Source organism: Charadrius vociferus, unplaced genomic scaffold (genome assembly GCF_000708025.1).
Source record: "Charadrius vociferus isolate BGI_N301 unplaced genomic scaffold, ASM70802v2 scaffold15, whole genome shotgun sequence".
Lineage (NCBI taxonomy): Eukaryota > Metazoa > Chordata > Aves > Charadriiformes > Charadriidae > Charadrius > Charadrius vociferus.
Window position 1 is genome coordinate 9,330,124 of NW_009650064.1, and position 17,355 is coordinate 9,347,478.

At 35.9% G+C, this 17,355-nt stretch overlaps 1 protein-coding gene across 1 annotated transcript in view; it reads left to right on the forward strand.

Moving 5' to 3' along the window:
• The window catches only part of MMP16 (matrix metallopeptidase 16 (membrane-inserted)), a 185,901-nt gene extending 169,728 nt beyond the window's left edge, over window positions 1-16,173 (forward strand). Inside the window, exons 8-10 of the mRNA XM_009891863.1 lie at window positions 1,424-1,574; window positions 7,076-7,191; window positions 12,037-16,173. Coding sequence (XP_009890165.1) covers window positions 1,424-1,574; window positions 7,076-7,191; window positions 12,037-12,371 — 602 coding nt within the window. The 3' untranslated portion in view covers window positions 12,372-16,173. The remainder of the gene's footprint in view (window positions 1-1,423; window positions 1,575-7,075; window positions 7,192-12,036) is intronic.
• The last annotated feature ends 1,182 nt before the right edge of the window (window positions 16,174-17,355 follow it).

Sequence of the window (17,355 nt, forward strand, 5' to 3'; positions counted from 1 at the left end):
CTCAAAGAAAGCTCTTCAGATAAGTACTAAAATGCAAATTATGCTCCCTTTTCCCTATTTCTAGGAGGCATATTAGGATCTATATTCCCTTTTTACAGTCAAAGATGTCTGTGTCTGAAAAAGAACTCTCTACTGAAAAGCCACAAGTGAGAAGTGTATTTTGAAGAAGAATTAGAAGAAAGCAAAAATGTAAAAAGGGCATAGTTGCAAGAACAGGACAGGAGGCACAGTATGTTGAGCAAACCCTAATAAAGAGTCTGGAGGACAACAAAATTATTGGGGAAAGTGTTAGACTAAAGGCTTAATATGAGATGATGAACCAGGTAAGATAATCGTGGAAGTGTTTGGTGAGGAAAAAGAGCTTGGCTAGGAAGCTAGAGCAAACCAGAGCAAACCAAAGCTGGGAAACTGGAGTTGTATGCAGGTGAGGTAAGCCCTCCAGTTACAAGAGAGAGCACAGGAAGCATCCTCTCCAAAAACAGCTACTGAGGGGGGGCTATTCCAGAAAACACTGGTGCAACTGCTGCTTCTGTAGACATGTGTATCCATACAGATAATATATTTAACTAGTAAATGCAACACTAAGGGTTCAATCACTGAGCATTGCTGTCCGGGAGGCACTAGGCTACTATTCGTATTTAGGACAGCTTAGGTCACCTGAGGTTTGTTTAGACACTGTGCTAACACCAGCTGGAGTCATACAACTACCTTGTATTGTCAGCCTGTGTAAGTCAATTTTGTGGTTTTGAATGAGTCTTCACCCACAACCAAAGGTTAAAGCTTAGTGTCACTGGTACCAAAGGCAACTCCCCATTAATTTCAGAAGCACAAGGTTTTCACCTGTGGGACTTCAACCCTCAGTTTGCTGTCTTTAGGCCACACTAAAGAGAATATGATTAAAAAAAAATTTAAATTCTATGGTCATTTCAGAAATAACCTGTACGTCCTTCATAAGTAATTTAACTTCTTGAGCAGAAAAGTACAGTGTAATAATAGTATATGGTCTCTATGAGGATTGGAATTTCTATTTTTTATTTATTTTTGTGTTTTCTTACCTTATTTTGTCCTAAAATTCACTCTTCTTTCCTCATGAAACGTAAATCTGTTGTGTAGTATTGCTGTAAATGTATTATATTATTAACCACGAAGCCTCTTGAGATGACCGTTTTCATTCTGGGTTTGAATGGTATCAAAATATTCTGCGGGCTTATTGAAAGAAAGGTGCTTTATAAATGCAAGGTATCTGTAAGGCATATTTAATTTTGTATTATTTGCAGTGATAGAACATTTTTCATTTCATTGTGTTTGGCAGAACCACTATAGCCCTTTGGGAGTTTTTCTTATTTCTTAGGAGTGTATTAATATTGAAAGTGCTGAAGACTAACACACATATATGTATGTGTATATATGTGCTTTTGTACAGGTAACAAGTTCTGGGTTTTCAAGGACACTACTCTCCAGCCAGGTTATCCTCATGATTTGATAACACTTGGAAGTGGAATTCCTTCCCATGGCATTGATTCAGCAATTTGGTGGGAAGATGTTGGGAAAACCTACTTCTTCAAAGGAGATAGGTTGGTATAGGAATTCTACAAGGAAGCTAAGCGTGTTAATCTTTTCCTCTATTTCTCAAAAGAAGAAGTCCAGTCACTTAAACAGTTCATTTTCTGTGGATGAAATTAACTCCTCCTGCATAGAAGGCCATGCTGTTTTCATATTTCTTGTAACCTAAATTATATTTGTGCTAATATACTGAAATGAGTATATGATATCCAGTGGAAAAGTTTTGTTTTAGAAGTCAACAGGCAAGTGACAGTTGTGGCAAATTTAAACTTAAACATTCAAAGTAATGTAGTTATTTACACTCTTAACCTGCTCCTTTTTGTCCACATTTCTAAACCCTAACACATAAAGAGGCAAAGCATGATCCAAAGCTTTTTAAGGTCAGTGAAAATGACTTCTTTTCTACTATTTAAAAATGAGGCAAGAAAGGGGAATGACAGATAACCAGGAAGGTAGAGAACAATCTGAGCAGTTCTCTAGGAAATATTTTAAACTAAATCTTACCGTCCCTTCAGAAGGGACACTTATTTTTATGATTAATAAAGAACAGAAAAAAAATTGTAAAATCTGAATTATTTTCCAGTCCTGAAAAAGACTTGCACTAGTCACTTAGTGTCTCTGTGTCTTCATTTCCCTGTCTGTAAAAAAAAAAAGGAAAGAATATTTGTCTGCTTTATAGAGATGTCAAGAGAACTCATTAATTTTTGAAACACTGCAAGTTATCTGAATGATGGATTTTACAGGTTTTCAGGATGTTACTATGTTTGTTGACTGATGTATCACTGTGCAAATTCTGAGTGCTCAGAGACAAATTATTCTTTATTAATAATTCTAATGTTTATGTTAGCTATGCTAGTTATGTTAATGTTATGTTTAGTATTACTAAAAGTATGGTGACTGCTTTTGTTACTGTGTGGTATTTAGGATTCTGAGACACCAATAGTATTCATGGATCACTTAAGAAATTAATTTATTGCACATCATAGAATATGTTTAGCACACTACAGGTGATAATTTTTTAGCAGTACTGTAATATTGCACTACAGATTGCCACAACCAATTTTATTGTTAAAGCTTTTTTTTAAAAAAAAAATAATCTCCAGTGTTCGCGATGAGGGAAGTAGATAACTAAGTAAAATTTTTATGGTGTTTGAAAACTAAGTATCATTTCAAGCAATTTCCATAGTGAAGAAGAAAGCCACCTAAATAATAATAGATTTTTAAAAATAATAATAGATTAAAAAAAGAAAGTTCATTTTCAGGTAATAATTTTCCACCTCCACACTTGTGGGAAAGTACGTACAGTAGGAATCTTATGTGACCTGTACTTCCTTTAGGCTTTATTCAGCAGTGTCTTTTTATATTTCCGTGCACAGGCAGTTACTTATAGTCAAGACTTTCCTAAAACACTAGTGGTAATAACAGAAGACAAAAAGAACTACCAGAGAAAACATCTGTTAACAGAGAAGTTGCTACTTAGAGCTAACAAGCACAATGAAACTCAGCAGGATATAAATGCAATACAGTATGTTAGAAGAAGATCAAACAACATGAACCTTGCAGAGATAATTGAGCTATTACAGGATATTGACCACCAGTGGGAATAAACCCATACACCACTAAGCTGCTCAATGTGTATTGTTTATATCACATTTTCTTCTTAATGTAAAGTTAGAGTTGAATTCTCCTGCTGGTTTTAGCAGTAAGTATAATTCTACTGTAGAGGTGTATCTTTTCCTGAAGAAGGTATAACATAAATGTAGTTTCTTGGTGGCAGGAGGTAGGGATGAAAGGGAAACAAAAAGTTACACCAGTGTCAAAATAACAAAGTATGTTCCTCCTTATGTAACTCAAGGACCTGTGTATTTTGTTTTGACAGTAATCTGTAAGTAAGGAGCTCCAGGGCAGAATCTAGACAGAGTTAAATGTCCCCTAACAGTAGCATACATAAAAAGTTAAAGCAATAGCATACAAAGCATCAAATTAAAATTAATTTTAAATCATAAAATTAAAAAAAAAATAATCTCAAACCAAAAAACCAAACCAGTAAGAAGATTTAAAAGTCCAAAAAGTAAATGGCATTGTAATACTCATGTCTAAAGCAGCTCATGTGTGGATCATTATTATTAATATTTGAAATGATCCATTTAAACACTAAAGATAATTCTTCCAAACAATTGTGTGAAAGCGAAAGAGGGGACAAAAATGACCACAGAAAATGTTTTGCCCTCTCTTGTTCCTCTCCTACCAGAATTGAGTAGTGCAGGACAAGATGGACAGGTGGTGCTCCGCAGGGGTTGGTGTTGGGATCGGCGCTGTTTAACATCTTCATTGTTGACATGGATGTTGGGATTAAGTGCACCCTCACCAAGTTTGCTGATGACACCAAGCTGTGTGGAGCGGTCGACGTGGTGGAGGAAAGGGATGCCATCCAGAGGGACCTTGACAGGCTTGAGAGGTGGGCCCATGCAAACCTCATGCAGCTCAACAAGGCCAAGTGCAAGGTCCTGTACATGGATCAGGGCAATCTCAAGAACAAATATGGGCTGGGCAGAGAATGGATTGACAGCAGCTCTGAGGAGAAAGACTTGGGGGTGTTGGTTGATGAGAAGCTCAACATGAACCCGCCACTTGCACTTGCAGGTCAGAAAGTCAACTGCATCCTGGGCCACATCAAAAGAAGTGTGGCCAGCAGGTCAAGAGGAGTGATTCTGCCCCTCTACTCTGCTCTCATGAGACTCCAACTGAAGTGCCACATCCAGCACTGGAGCCCTTGGCACAGGAAAGGCATGGACTTGTTGGAACAAGTCCAGAGGAGGTCTACAAAGATGATCAGAGAGCTGGAGCACCTCTCCTATGAAGACAGGCTGAGAAAGTTGGGGTTGCTCAGTCTGGAGAAGAAAAGACCTTATAACAGGCTTCCAGTACTTGAAGGCCTACAAGAAAGATGGGGAGGGACTCTCTATCAGGGCATGTAGTGATAGGATGAAGGGTAATGGTTTTAAACTGAAGGAAGGCAGAAGAAATTCTTTACTGTGAGGATGGTGAGACACTGGAAAAGGTTGCCAGAGAAGTTGTGTTTGCCCCATCCCTGGAAGCGTTCAGGGCCAGGTTGGATGGGACTTTGAGTGGTCTAGTGGAAGGTGTCCCTGGCCATGGCAGGGGAGTTGGAACTAGATGATCTTTAAGGTCCCTTCCAACCCAAACCACTCTATGATTCTAAGATGATAATTTCCTGTACTTCTTGACACATGGCCTTGTTTATGACCCTGTCTGGTGTGACAAGGTTTTGTACTTTAGAGTTAAAATGAATATTTTTTTCTTCATAAAGCTTAGTCATCCAATAGTTCAGAGTATGATTAAGTGAATAGGATTACATACAGGAAATAATGTTTTAGCCGATATTTTAAAATTTCCTTTTTCTAAAGCAATGAAGTGCACTTTCATTTATTTTCCCTCTGTTACTTTACAATCATTGACATAAAGTAACACAATTTATATAGTTTATAAAACTCAAGTCATCACTGAGGAGCCTGCTTCTGAACATTTGGCATTCCAAGGAGAATCAGGACTAGTATTTTCCTTAGTCTGTAGACATGCTCATTATTCCAGCACAGATTGCTGAGACAGAATCATGATCAATCTTCCCCTCATAAGATTTCTCATCAACGATGAAAAAACAGCAGGTATGGGACTTTTGAGTGTGCACTGGGTGTGTCCTCGAAGACTCGTTTTTTTTATGACAATGTATATTTTTGAAAGTCCTATAAGATTGACTATCTCCATCATGCAGCCTAGTGGAAAAATGCAGAGGTTGCTAAAAGAAGTTGCTCAAAAAGGTGAAAAGGTTGGAAGAGCAAAAAGGAAAATGAGTATGCAGGAAGGAAATAAGGTTCTGGGAAAGAGGGATAGAGGAAAAGGTGAGGTAGAAGTGAGATAAAGAAGAAATGCACATAAAAACAGAGATTAGAAAACAGAATATTAAGCAAAGAGTGAGAATAAAGAAACAGAAAGAGAGAACACGCAAATGCAAAAAGAAAAAATGCAAACTAAGGATGAAGAAGTAGAGTCAAAAGATGAGCAAGAAACTGCAATAGTATTGATGTCAGAGCTTTGTTTACTGCTTCGACATGTTGTTTCTTTCTCTATGTAAAAGACTGCAAACTCTGAAAGATGTTAAATTTCAAAATAAAGAGCATTGCTTTGTTGGCTGGTTACTGATACATATGTGACTAGATTAAGAAATCAGGCTATAAAAATAATTTATGCATAAGAAAGAAAAAATAAATAAAAATGTTTTTTAATGCAACATGCCAATTCTTAAACCACTTGAAATCTGCCACCTTTTAATTTCATTGAAAGTTTAAAGCCAGAGAAATGCCCTGTAGGGAGAAATACAGAGGAGTTTAGACCATTTTGTTTTTAAAAAAGATTAAGATGTGAATTGATTAGAGTGTCTAAGTACCTTTGCAGGGACAAAATATCATCCACTTAAGGACTCTAGATATAACAGGAACAATCATAAAAAGAATTTCTAAAAGCTGAAGTCAAATAAATTCAAATTAGAAAAACGGTAAAGTTTTTAGCAGTGACCAGATTATCAATGAACGTCGTATATTCTCAGGGTCTTGATGTTCTGAAATGGTGAGTGGCTGTCTTTTTATGTAATTTTTCACATGAATAAAACTGATTTGGAAAAAAAAAAATTCTCCAAGAAAACTAGGCTCAAAATTGATATGCTCTAAATTAGTACAGCCAATCAGAATATGAAATGACCCACCCAAATATTATATCAGGATACGCAGAGATACTAGAGATACAGTATGTTAATTCTTAGAACCTGCTTATAATAAGATATGCATAACAGTTTAGCCAGTAGCATAAGGACAAAGAAATTATCAACATTATCTGTAAGTTTAAATAAAATCACAAGTGTAAATACTTCTTACACATTCAAGTTGCCTAGAATTTGCATGCTAAACTTTTTAAATTCGAGAAGGGCTGGCTGGCAAAAGGGCACAAAACCAGGTTGAATTTTGTATTACACTGTATCTATTTAATGATAATGAAAAGAAAAGGTACTGTAATGTATACATATAGAGAGAGGTAAATTGATATTGTTGGGAGTATTTCAATCTGAATTTACTGTCTTTTTCATGATTAAAATGTTATTTAAACAGTAATTTATCTTTTTTGCATATGTTGCATCTCTCTGTGTCATGTGCAGAAGTCCTAGGCATCAGAATTGCTGAGATGGTGAGATGCATGATGATTTAGTTGCCAAAGTGCAAAAAGCTTTTATCTTCTTTCTGCTTATGTGAAACAGTTGTCCAGTCAGCAAAAAGATTTCTTTGTAAGCTGGTAGCATGTTCAAAGAAAAGAAGTCAAGTATTCTCATTTGTGGCTAATGAATGTAGCAAATGTTAGAAGGAAAAAAAAAATGTAGTTACTCATCTACTATCTTATAAATGCTTTTTGCTTTTTTTTGTTCTTCTTTAAAAAAAAAAATCAGGTACTGGAGGTACAGTGAAGAAATGAGATCCATGGACCCTGGTTATCCCAAACCAATCACAATTTGGAAAGGTATCCCAGAATCACCTCAGGGAGCCTTTGTCCACAAAGAAAATGGTATGCAAACACATCCTTGTTTTAATGATTTATTAACACCCTTTATGTAAGATAAAGAAGTAGAGGGGTTGTTGACTATTCAGGTTAAGTAGTGAAGGAATTCTTGATTTATGAATACAGTATTTTCTGCTATAGAACTTGCTGTTGTGAAAATGGCTGTTTATTTGCATGTACCATTTAACACAATAGAGAAAAATCTTTCAAATTTAGTGTCATAAACTTTAATTTCCATTCTTTTTTTTTTTCTTATGTCTTATTTCACTTATTTATTTTTATTCTCTGCTGAACTATAGTATCTCTTAAAACAAACTTCCTAAACACAGTATACCTCTATTTGAATTGTCAAGGTGTTGGCTGCTTAAACAGCTTAAAAGGTATTACTTTCATTCTGAACAACTAGAAAAGGGAAGCAAAATATTCATCTAAGCAGAAATATCCCTGGGAATCTATGTAAATCAAAGATGTCATAAGCCCACGATGCTGAAATGCAGATCACAGGGATGTTAGTATGAAGTGCTATTACCTGTATCAAGGTGCATCACCACGTACAGGAACCTAGAATCTCAGCTGGCCAAACCTCCAAATGAATGAAAGCAGCCAAGATCTCCTCCATCTCAAGAGAATTTAGCACTACCCAGGGACTGCTGGCAGGCTGCCAGCAGAACCTTCAGTTGCACAGAGTTTAGATCCCTTTGACAGGAATAAAAATATGCATTTGTCATCACTTATCATTGTGTTAGTAAGTGTGTGAATTGTTGCATGGCATTGATGACTTATTTATTAGTAGGTTCTGAGTTTATTCTGTTTGCCTCACAGACAGCCATATTATTTTAATTTCCTCTTAATAAGCAGATAAAAACATTTATTTCCTTGTATAAACCATTTCAGTCTTCTATTTCAACCTCTAACTTGATTAAGTAATTTAACATGGAAATGTGTGGTGGTTTTTTTGGTTTTTTTTTTCAGAAATATGTTTAATTACTTCCTTGCTTTGTTTCTGTTTTATCCAGAAGAATAAACCCTCTCTGGATTCTGGCCTTTTGGCTAGACCTTATTTTTTGTGTTGTTTTATTTGTTTTGTTTTGTTTTGTTTTTAACTGATAAGTAGGTCAGTCAAGATGATATTATGCATATAGCAGACTAATAACAAACTTTGTAAATACACAGATATGTGGAAATGGGCACAAACATTATGTATACGCAGACAATTATAATGGATATAACCTCTGCTTTCTTCTCTTCATTACTTTTAAGAATATTTTTAAAGATCTACATCCAAAAGGGATTTAACACATATGTATGTATGTGTGCGGGGGTTTGGTTTTTTTCTTACCTTGATCGCTTTCCCCATACTGTTTTATGTACCGAGCTCAGGTACATGTGTCTGTCATTACAAATGGAAATTATCTTACTGTAACACTCAGACCAGTGGGTTTGAAAGTACTGCAGAGGTAGAGCACTCATTCTAAAAGCAGGAAAGACTCTTGGCTACATCAAAGGCACTGCTCTTTTTTACACCAGGGGCTTTGATAGTCTGTCTGACTCTGATGAGGACAGTGGTAAAACATGCCATGAGATTGTGAGGAGGGGAAGGGAATTCTTGGGCTTCTCAGAAAGCCATTATGACACCACAAAGTTCCCGAGAAGACCACTAAGACATTTTCCCTGAAATCAAGAAAACAGACATCTTAAGAAACAGTTCACAACTCCATTCTTATTTGTATGAGGAGAGAAAGAAACAAAAGCAGATGCAAATAAGAAATACCACAGCTTAGTTGGAAAGAAGTTGATTACATTTTGCCTGAAACTGTTTTCCTTTCTTTGGGCAGAAGCAGAGTTGACAAGGAAGGTTTACTATATAGCTTCATAAGAGAACATCTGAAAGATGTAAATCCATTACATTTTAAAGAATACTTTTTTCTTTCCCTTGTTTTTCTATTGTATAAACCGTGCAAATGAACACCTGCAGTAATTCTGATCATAGAGGGGTTTTCTTGTCTGTCTACAAAACTTTTGGGTAATCTTGAAGTAAGAGGCTTGGGAAAGATGAGAAAAAACTATCTCCGACTCAAGTCAACATCCTGACTCAGTGTCCTAGAAGCTAGTTATGGTACAGGTAACATCTTTGAAACTCCCCCTGCTACTTCCCATATTGTATTTGGTTTCTAACACTGTGGTAGAAACTCTTAGGAGGAAATGAAGAGGAAATTTCCTTTCTGGAATCTGAGTTCACAAAAAGTTCTCCAGATTGGAGAAATCTTCCTTTCTGCCTTGAGAGCAGCACAGAAAATCTCACTGCCCGTCTAGAAATTCTGCTGAAGTAGACGGTGGGGCAATTTTTAGAGAGAAGAAAGAGAAAATGTAGTCTACTTTACTAGCTCATTGAACTTTTTTTGCCTTGTCCTTGCTACCACTCTTAATTTGAGTTTCTATATGACACGTTAGCGATAGCTGAGGTCTTCCATGCTGTTTGGGTCAAGTATTATGCTCACTACAGTCAGTGACTAGCACATGGAAAACTGTAAGGAGCAGCTCCCAAAGCAGGCTCAATAAGGCAAGCAGATTAGATGAAATCACTTTCAACAGTTGCATGAAGTCACTTGTTCTGCCATGAGAAGCAGTAAAACTACTCAGTCTCTTAGAACTACCCTTCTTTGCTGGTAACTTCATCCTTCAGCTGTAACTGACTGTTGTCATGGTTCCTGCCTCAGCAAAATGACAGAAAAGTTTACAATACCTTCAGAGCTTTCCAGTGGAGAATACCCTCTGATTGAAGAATTTTTACTGGCGATTCCTTTGCTGCTTTGATTTTAACAGTTTTATTTTGATATTTCAATGTATAATAACAATTAATACTATATGTACCCCTGATTTATACATATATGTATTCTGTATATATGTAAGAATACAGATTTAGAGATGTCATATCTGTTTATGGTCTCTATAGATGTATTAGAACATTGATAGAGATAATATACCAAATTTCCACTCTTGAAATATTTATCCAGGGCAAGTATGTACAGTGCTTTCTTACTTACACGTTGTTATATTAAATACAAAGATAAGGTAACCTGTGGCTCAGAATACTGGAAGTTTGCATTTGATAATATTTTTTGTTTAAGCTTCAAATTGCTTTAAGGAAATTTATATGCTAAAATTTTAAAACTTCATTGTATTTAAAGAATTACAGTCCTCTTTTTTGATTTGTTCCAATCAGAATAGAAGACATTTTGTGAACAAGCCTCCTAACTACTGTCTTGATACATCTCAGCACTTTTCTTTTCTTTTCTTTTCTTTTCTTTTCTTTTCTTTTCTTTTCTTTTCTTTTCTTTTCTTTTCTTTTCTTTTCTTTTCTTTTCTTTTCTTTTCTTTTCTTTTCTTTTCTTTTCTTTTCTTTTCTTTTCTTTTCTTTTCTTTTCTTTTCTTTTCTTTTCTTTTCTTTTCTTTTCTTTTCTTTTCTTTTCTTTTCTTTTCTTTTCTTTTCTTTTCTTTTCTTTTCTTTTCTTTTCTTTTCTTTTCTTTTCTTTTCTTTTCTTTTCTTTTCTTTTCTTTTCTTTTCTTTTCTTTTCTTTTCTTTCCTTTTCTTTTCTTTTCTTTCCTTTTCTTTTCTTTCCTTTCCTTTCCTTTCCTTTCCTTTCCTTTCCTTTTTTCTTTTTAACCAGTATTATGCCTTTCTGTAGATAAACTAACACATTCTCAGATAATAAAACTGCAAGGAATTAAGGAAAAGAAAACAGTACCTTTTCAGTGGTTAGGGAAGCCATTGAAATGACATAAATAACTAATGTAGAAGAATGTTCAAATATTCTAAATATTCTGAAAACTGGCAGTAGATTTTTGTAGATTGATGAAGATTTTTTTGCAGTTTGAGCTGCAAAATATACTAATTTTTTTTTAGATTTGAAAGAAACTAGCTGCTGTTTGAATAGGTGATTACTGATATTATCTCCAGATAGCCAATTAACGATCTTTTCAGGAAGCATTGTTAAAATGACAAATAATGCCCAGTCTGTCTTAGTATTCTTAGTGGCCTTTAGTACTGAAGAAAATGAGCTGAGGTCTATAAAGTGAAGATAAGGAAAAATCCAGCTGTTTGCATTCAGTTCATAAACAGTAGGAGGAAGTTCACCCATCCTGAAGGTTTCTTTCTTGCCAGATCAATGCCATTTTTCAGCTGGCATAGTAAAGTCATGTAGATTTTTGGCAAGGAGTCAAGTTTGGGTTTTTTTCCATTTAGGCATGTTTAGTAATAACATTGGATTGTGCCCGAATGATCAAATACCAGCTCTTTGCAGAAAACTTAAATCTGGTTACACCTGTTTTCTCTTGGCAAAGCTGCTGTTATTACATCCAGTTTCCTTCTTCAGGAAGTACAGCAGTAGGCTATGTGACATTAAAGAGGGTCAGCTCTGATTTCTGGCTAGCATAGCATTGCAATTTGTTTCAGAAGACTTCCCATGTTGAAGAGGTTGTGAAGCTTTAAAGTCCTAACCCCGAGGATTCCAAGTCTGGTTGGGTTTTCAGTGAATGAACAAATTAGCTGGACCCTGGTCTGTCAAAGATCATATTCTCTGGAATTCCTTTAATTTTTGGTAGTAATTGAAGAAAATTAAATCCCAGTTTATTGAATTAACCCCCACCCCCACCCCAAGGTTAAGTTTTTTAAAGACAGTAAATAAAAGAAATTTGTAAAGAAGATTTGAAAGACCTATAACTGAGGTCTCTTCCTTACATGTTTTTAATTTTTAATTACAAAAAATTTGATACCAGTAGTTTCAGTCATGGTGTGTTGATGACATGATTTGATCCCGTATGACCATGAATAATTGCAATTTTCTTCCTCAGGCTTCACGTATTTCTACAAAGGAAAAGAGTACTGGAAATTCAATAACCAGATGCTCAGGGTGGAACCTGGTTATCCCAGATCCATCCTCAAGGATTTTATGGGTTGTGATGGACCAACAGATCGAGATAAAGACCGACACAGCCCTCAAGATGATGTTGACATTGTCATCAAACTGGACAACACAGCCAGCACTGTGAAAGCCATAGCCATCGTCATTCCCTGCATCCTGGCCTTGTGCCTCCTTGTCTTGGTTTACACTGTGTTCCAGTTCAAAAGGAAAGGAACACCCCGCCACATACTGTACTGCAAACGCTCTATGCAAGAGTGGGTGTGATGTAGGGTTTTGTTTTGGTTTTTTTTTTCTTTCCCTCCCAGGAGTTTGTGGTAACTTGAGATTCAACACAAGAGCTGTTATGCAGTTTCCTAGCTAGGAGCGGGCATCTGTCAGTCTGAAACAAAGCTGATCTTTAAAACCCAGGGGGTTGCCTGTCCTGCGCATGAGTGGCGATTCGCTCAGCTGGGAAGCTTCCGTGATACACAGTATCTGCTGTTTCTTCAGTCCTTTGTCTTTCTTTGTCATTCGATTCTAGGCCTTTCCTCTGCACATTCAATGCCCTATAAACTATCAGGATTAACTAACAAAGAGGAAAAAAAAAAAAATCTCCATGTTTCTACATTTTTCCCTTAAGGCCTGTTCCCCTTTGAAAAATTTTTTGCTGAAAGTAAATTTTTTTAGAAAAACACAACAACCCACAACGGAACTTTCAGGAAAGTGAGAAGACCCAAAACAGCTTTGTCTCCAAAGAGGATTGCTTTCTGTCTGCTACGGATAAAGTCCTATACTCCTACTTCCAGTTTTTTCGGGTGGGAGACTCGGATGACATGCAGGACTTCAGACTGTTCGGACAGCCATTTTCCAACAAACAAGGGGCCAAAATATCTGCAATATAGTAACAGCCTTAATAATACATTCATTTTGTGTTTTTTACAGCTGCTCTGGGCTACGTCCTCAATGTTTTAAACTCATTTATATTCATTACTATATTCAAGCAGAACCTTTTTATTGGTTTGTTTGATTTTTGGTTGGTTTTCCTGCATAATCTTTCCCAAGCTGTACCAAGCCAACTGCCCCAGGCCTTTCGTAGGTCTGTCAGGAGCGCTCATTCCAAAGCATGGTAAAAAGCAGTGTGTCTCTGAAGTGGATTTCAATGAAATAAAGCAACAGTCATGCTACAGAGAAACTTGATGCTGGTGTTACATTGGTGGTGTAACCCTTTGAGAACTATTGCATCCATTTTCAGAGTCTAGTGGATGTTAATCTTGGTTGCCATTAAATTATAGGATTGTCTTTGGGTAATACAGGTTTTAAGAGAAGATCGGTTTTTCAAAACAGGTTTCCTGTGACTGCAAGTGAGTGTTTTTAATTATTTGCATTATTGATAGCAAACCATTTGTAACATAAATAGAAAACAAAAGATATTTACCAGCTACTTTCTGGTTAAAGTAACCAAACCTATTTTAATAACTTCTACCGCTTACCAAGATTTTTTCTGAACTGGAGACAGTTTTATAGCTTAGCCTTTTAACTTAAGCATCTTGAATTTCTCTTTTAAACTATGTTGCATGATAGTTCAATTTGCCTCTGCAGAGGTAGAGTTACAGTTTCAAAGGAAAGCTAAAACGACGACTCTGATATTGCATGAGTACCCTCCGGTGTGTTACCCCTTTGCATGTTCACCATAGTTCTCAAAGGGTTAGTCAAATTTCTGGCCTTCAGCCAAACACGGTATCACTGACAGAGCCAAGGGACCACCAAAGCATTTTGTCATTCTGTGTAATTTGTGCTAACAGCAGTATTGTCATTTTCATGTGACCTGCAGAGCAGGTTTGTATCAATATTTTTTTCCTAGAGAAAAGTCAGCAACTGACAGACCTCTTTATTGATTTTAGGAGCTGCTTCTTGCAGTGATAGGCTTTACAGTCACTGGGCTGTGAACTTATTAAAGATGGTCAGAATGATGCACCCCAAATGTCAGACACCTGGTTTTTTATGAAAGCCAGGATTTGAGGGGAGTAGCTTTTGCAACAATGAACAGCTTGCCTTGAACTTGATTATTGACCTGTTGACTGTCATTACCAAGTTAAACATTGTCTTCTGTGAACAGCTTCACTGTCTGAATTTCCTTAAAGTGTACTGTCCTATGTCTTTGATCTTTGACCTTTAACTTGCAAACTGGCACAAACTGAAGGGAATCTGGTGTTGCGAATGAACTAAGAAGAGTTTTGTTTCTTAAAAGGCCTGATACACATTATCCAAAATTCGAGAAAAAAATGTTCAAGTGTTTTCATAGAAAAGAACTGACATAAACTAAAATATTTATGATAGATCTGTAGAAGGGTATTTTGCTATGTATACGTGCACACTCTAAAAATGGACTACAGTAGAAGTTAATTTTTTATTTAACTTGAATACAATTTTCAGTAAAAAATTATCATTTCTACAAATAGCTAGTTATTAATGAAAAGGTTATAGGAAAGTATTAAAATACTTGAAATGGCCAGTATTGGCTTTTACATAAAATGAAATTTTTATACTACATTCAACCAATTTCTTACTGGTTTCTTAATCCACATAACTGGATCACTTTTTAGAGAGTGTAGGTATATATACATATATATTATGGGTATTATTTTTTTGGTAATGGATAGCTTGACTGCCTTGAATTTATATTTATATTGAGCATAGCATGAAAAATAGTATGCCTTTTTGTTCAGTTACATGATTTTATATTGATTTGAGGACTTATTTTATGAACATGTGTGGCATGCTATAAAGCATTGCAAACTTATTTCTTAGAGCATAAACAGATATGCATATGTACGGCTAACAAAAATGAAGATTAGAAAAAGATATAGTTTTACAACAAATATGCAATGCAGATGGCATTTTTGAGATGTTTTGTAGAGGTACTGCATACTGTAGGTTAGAAGTGTACCAGTATCAGCCCATAGCATTATTTGGTAAATCCAATTCAGTTGTTGCTGAAAATATAGATTAATTGACAGTTAAGTAACATAGGATATTTACTGCACATCAGCTCATTTGGTGAATTTGGAATTCTATGCCTGTTTGTCATAGATATTAAAACATGTGTGTGTGTTTGTATACTTATAAATGCACACAAACACACACATACACATACATGCATATTTTAATCCATGGAGAGATTTTTATTGTCAACAAACTACTATAACCTACGTTCTGCTACAGACAGAACAAAATGATTCATGTTGCTGTTCCAATTTTGTCCCTTGGATAGTTGGTGGAAAATACTAACAGCACTACTTATTCTGCATATGGTTTTCCTCTCCAGCAGGAGAACTTATTCTGTATTATCTTTAAGTCAGAAAAGCATCTCATCTGGTTTTTGATTCACTTGAAAAATTCACTTCAGTTTTGAAATATCTTTCATGGCAGCTTTAACTTTTTGTGCAACTGTTTCCCTGACAGTAATGAAGTGCTGAGCATGTTGACTGTTGTTCTTTGATAAGGTAACAAAAATGTTTGTATTTGGAGAATTTAACTTTAATTATGCAGGAAGGTAAGTGTGATAAGTCTAGTGCTTGGTATATGGTACATCATAGATAGATGAGTACATGATAAGTTGATTGTTTAATCTATTTTCTTTTACTTAAAAGTGCATATATATTATATACAGAGAGAGGGAGAAAAAATAATATTATATTGGCATGTTTATGTCATGCAGAGCAAGATTGTGTCAGCATTTCTATTACATACTCCTATTTTCAGCAGGTTATAACAGTCATAAATGTTTGCTTTGAGTAAAAGATGTAAGAAAAATTGTGTTCACTGTAATTCCCAAATACATACTGGCTAGTTTCAAATAGAAGTTCAGAGTAAATTAGTGATGTTACCTGATCTAGTTTTGAGCTCAAACAAGTAAAAGTTCTAAGACGATGTTATTTTTTTGAACACTTGTTTTTCTACCGAGGCCTATAATTATGAGAGTTAAGAAAAAACAAATTGAAAGTATTTTCAGTTCTGCAATCTGGGTTCCTGCTCATGTGCCGTAACCTTTTTCATGAGGTTTTTAATAAACATTTCCATATTGCTATTGTCATCATCTGTACTGTGGAACAATACAAAACTGAATATGCATTGTGTTAATCAGTTACAGTCTATCAAGCTGACTATACAGGGTCGTGTACCTTCAGAGTACTATGGTCTGTACGATGCAGGAGGCCAGAGTAGATGATGGCAGTGTTTTCTCTGGCCTTTTAGTGCATAAACCTAGGAAGAGGTTATTGACTGTAGACAAAAATGAATTTTTATCAAAAAGAAAAAAATTAAAAAGCTATATAACTGTATATTTACTGGATAGGCTGGGATGGAGAGACTCAAATGGCTCCAAAGGAGCCCTTTCAAGTCTCCTGAATAAATGTAATACATATTTTATATCTTCCTATGAACTTTTGTTCTTTTTCTTCTTTGAAAGTGGGGCAAAGGGAGGGTATAATTAAAGAAAAAGATTTTTTTAAGGCTAATTTTGTGAATGAAAATAACAGAAGTTAATACATTCAAACATAAGGGGCAGACTTACACTTTTTCTTAGAGTGTACTTCACCTGCCCAGTTGTTTGGTCAAGACTCCAGTGCCAGTAGCACTGTGGGTTAAGAATAGAGTGTAAGGCTTAGGTTTTGAATTTTCAACTTTTTTTGGGGGTCTTACTTCACAATCTTTATGTCAGTTAAATGTAGCTTTTGGTACCAAATTATATAGAATCAAATTCTAGCTTGTTGGTTAGAAAAAAAGTGCGTAGAATAGAAAGTAGGTCTGCCTATAAGCAATGGAAGCATTACATTCCTATTCTAGTTCTTTGCATTTGAAGCGTCGCTAGGGCAAACCTTAAAAAGGACACATAGCAAACTGAACAGTGAATGTTCCAGGCACTGCATTTTTAAGAAAGTAGAAATGCAAGCTACCACACCATTAGCAGCCTAAACTGAAGATAGCACAAGATGACTGGGCTGAGGAGCAAGGATATGACTGCAGGGGCTTGCTCTGTCCTGGCTCCCATATCTTCTCACAACATGGCCTAAGTTTTATCACCAGTTGCAGAGGTGGAGGAAGCCGTGCACCGTGGCAGTGGGAGATGTGAAGCAGCCATTACAGACCAATAGCTCCGTGTCGCCTTTTGTTGTTGTCAAGACTGTCTTTGGACAGCTCTGTTTCCAGAAGTGTAAATAGTTGACTACAACCCTATGAGCCATAAGGAAAATCATTATTATCAGCGGAA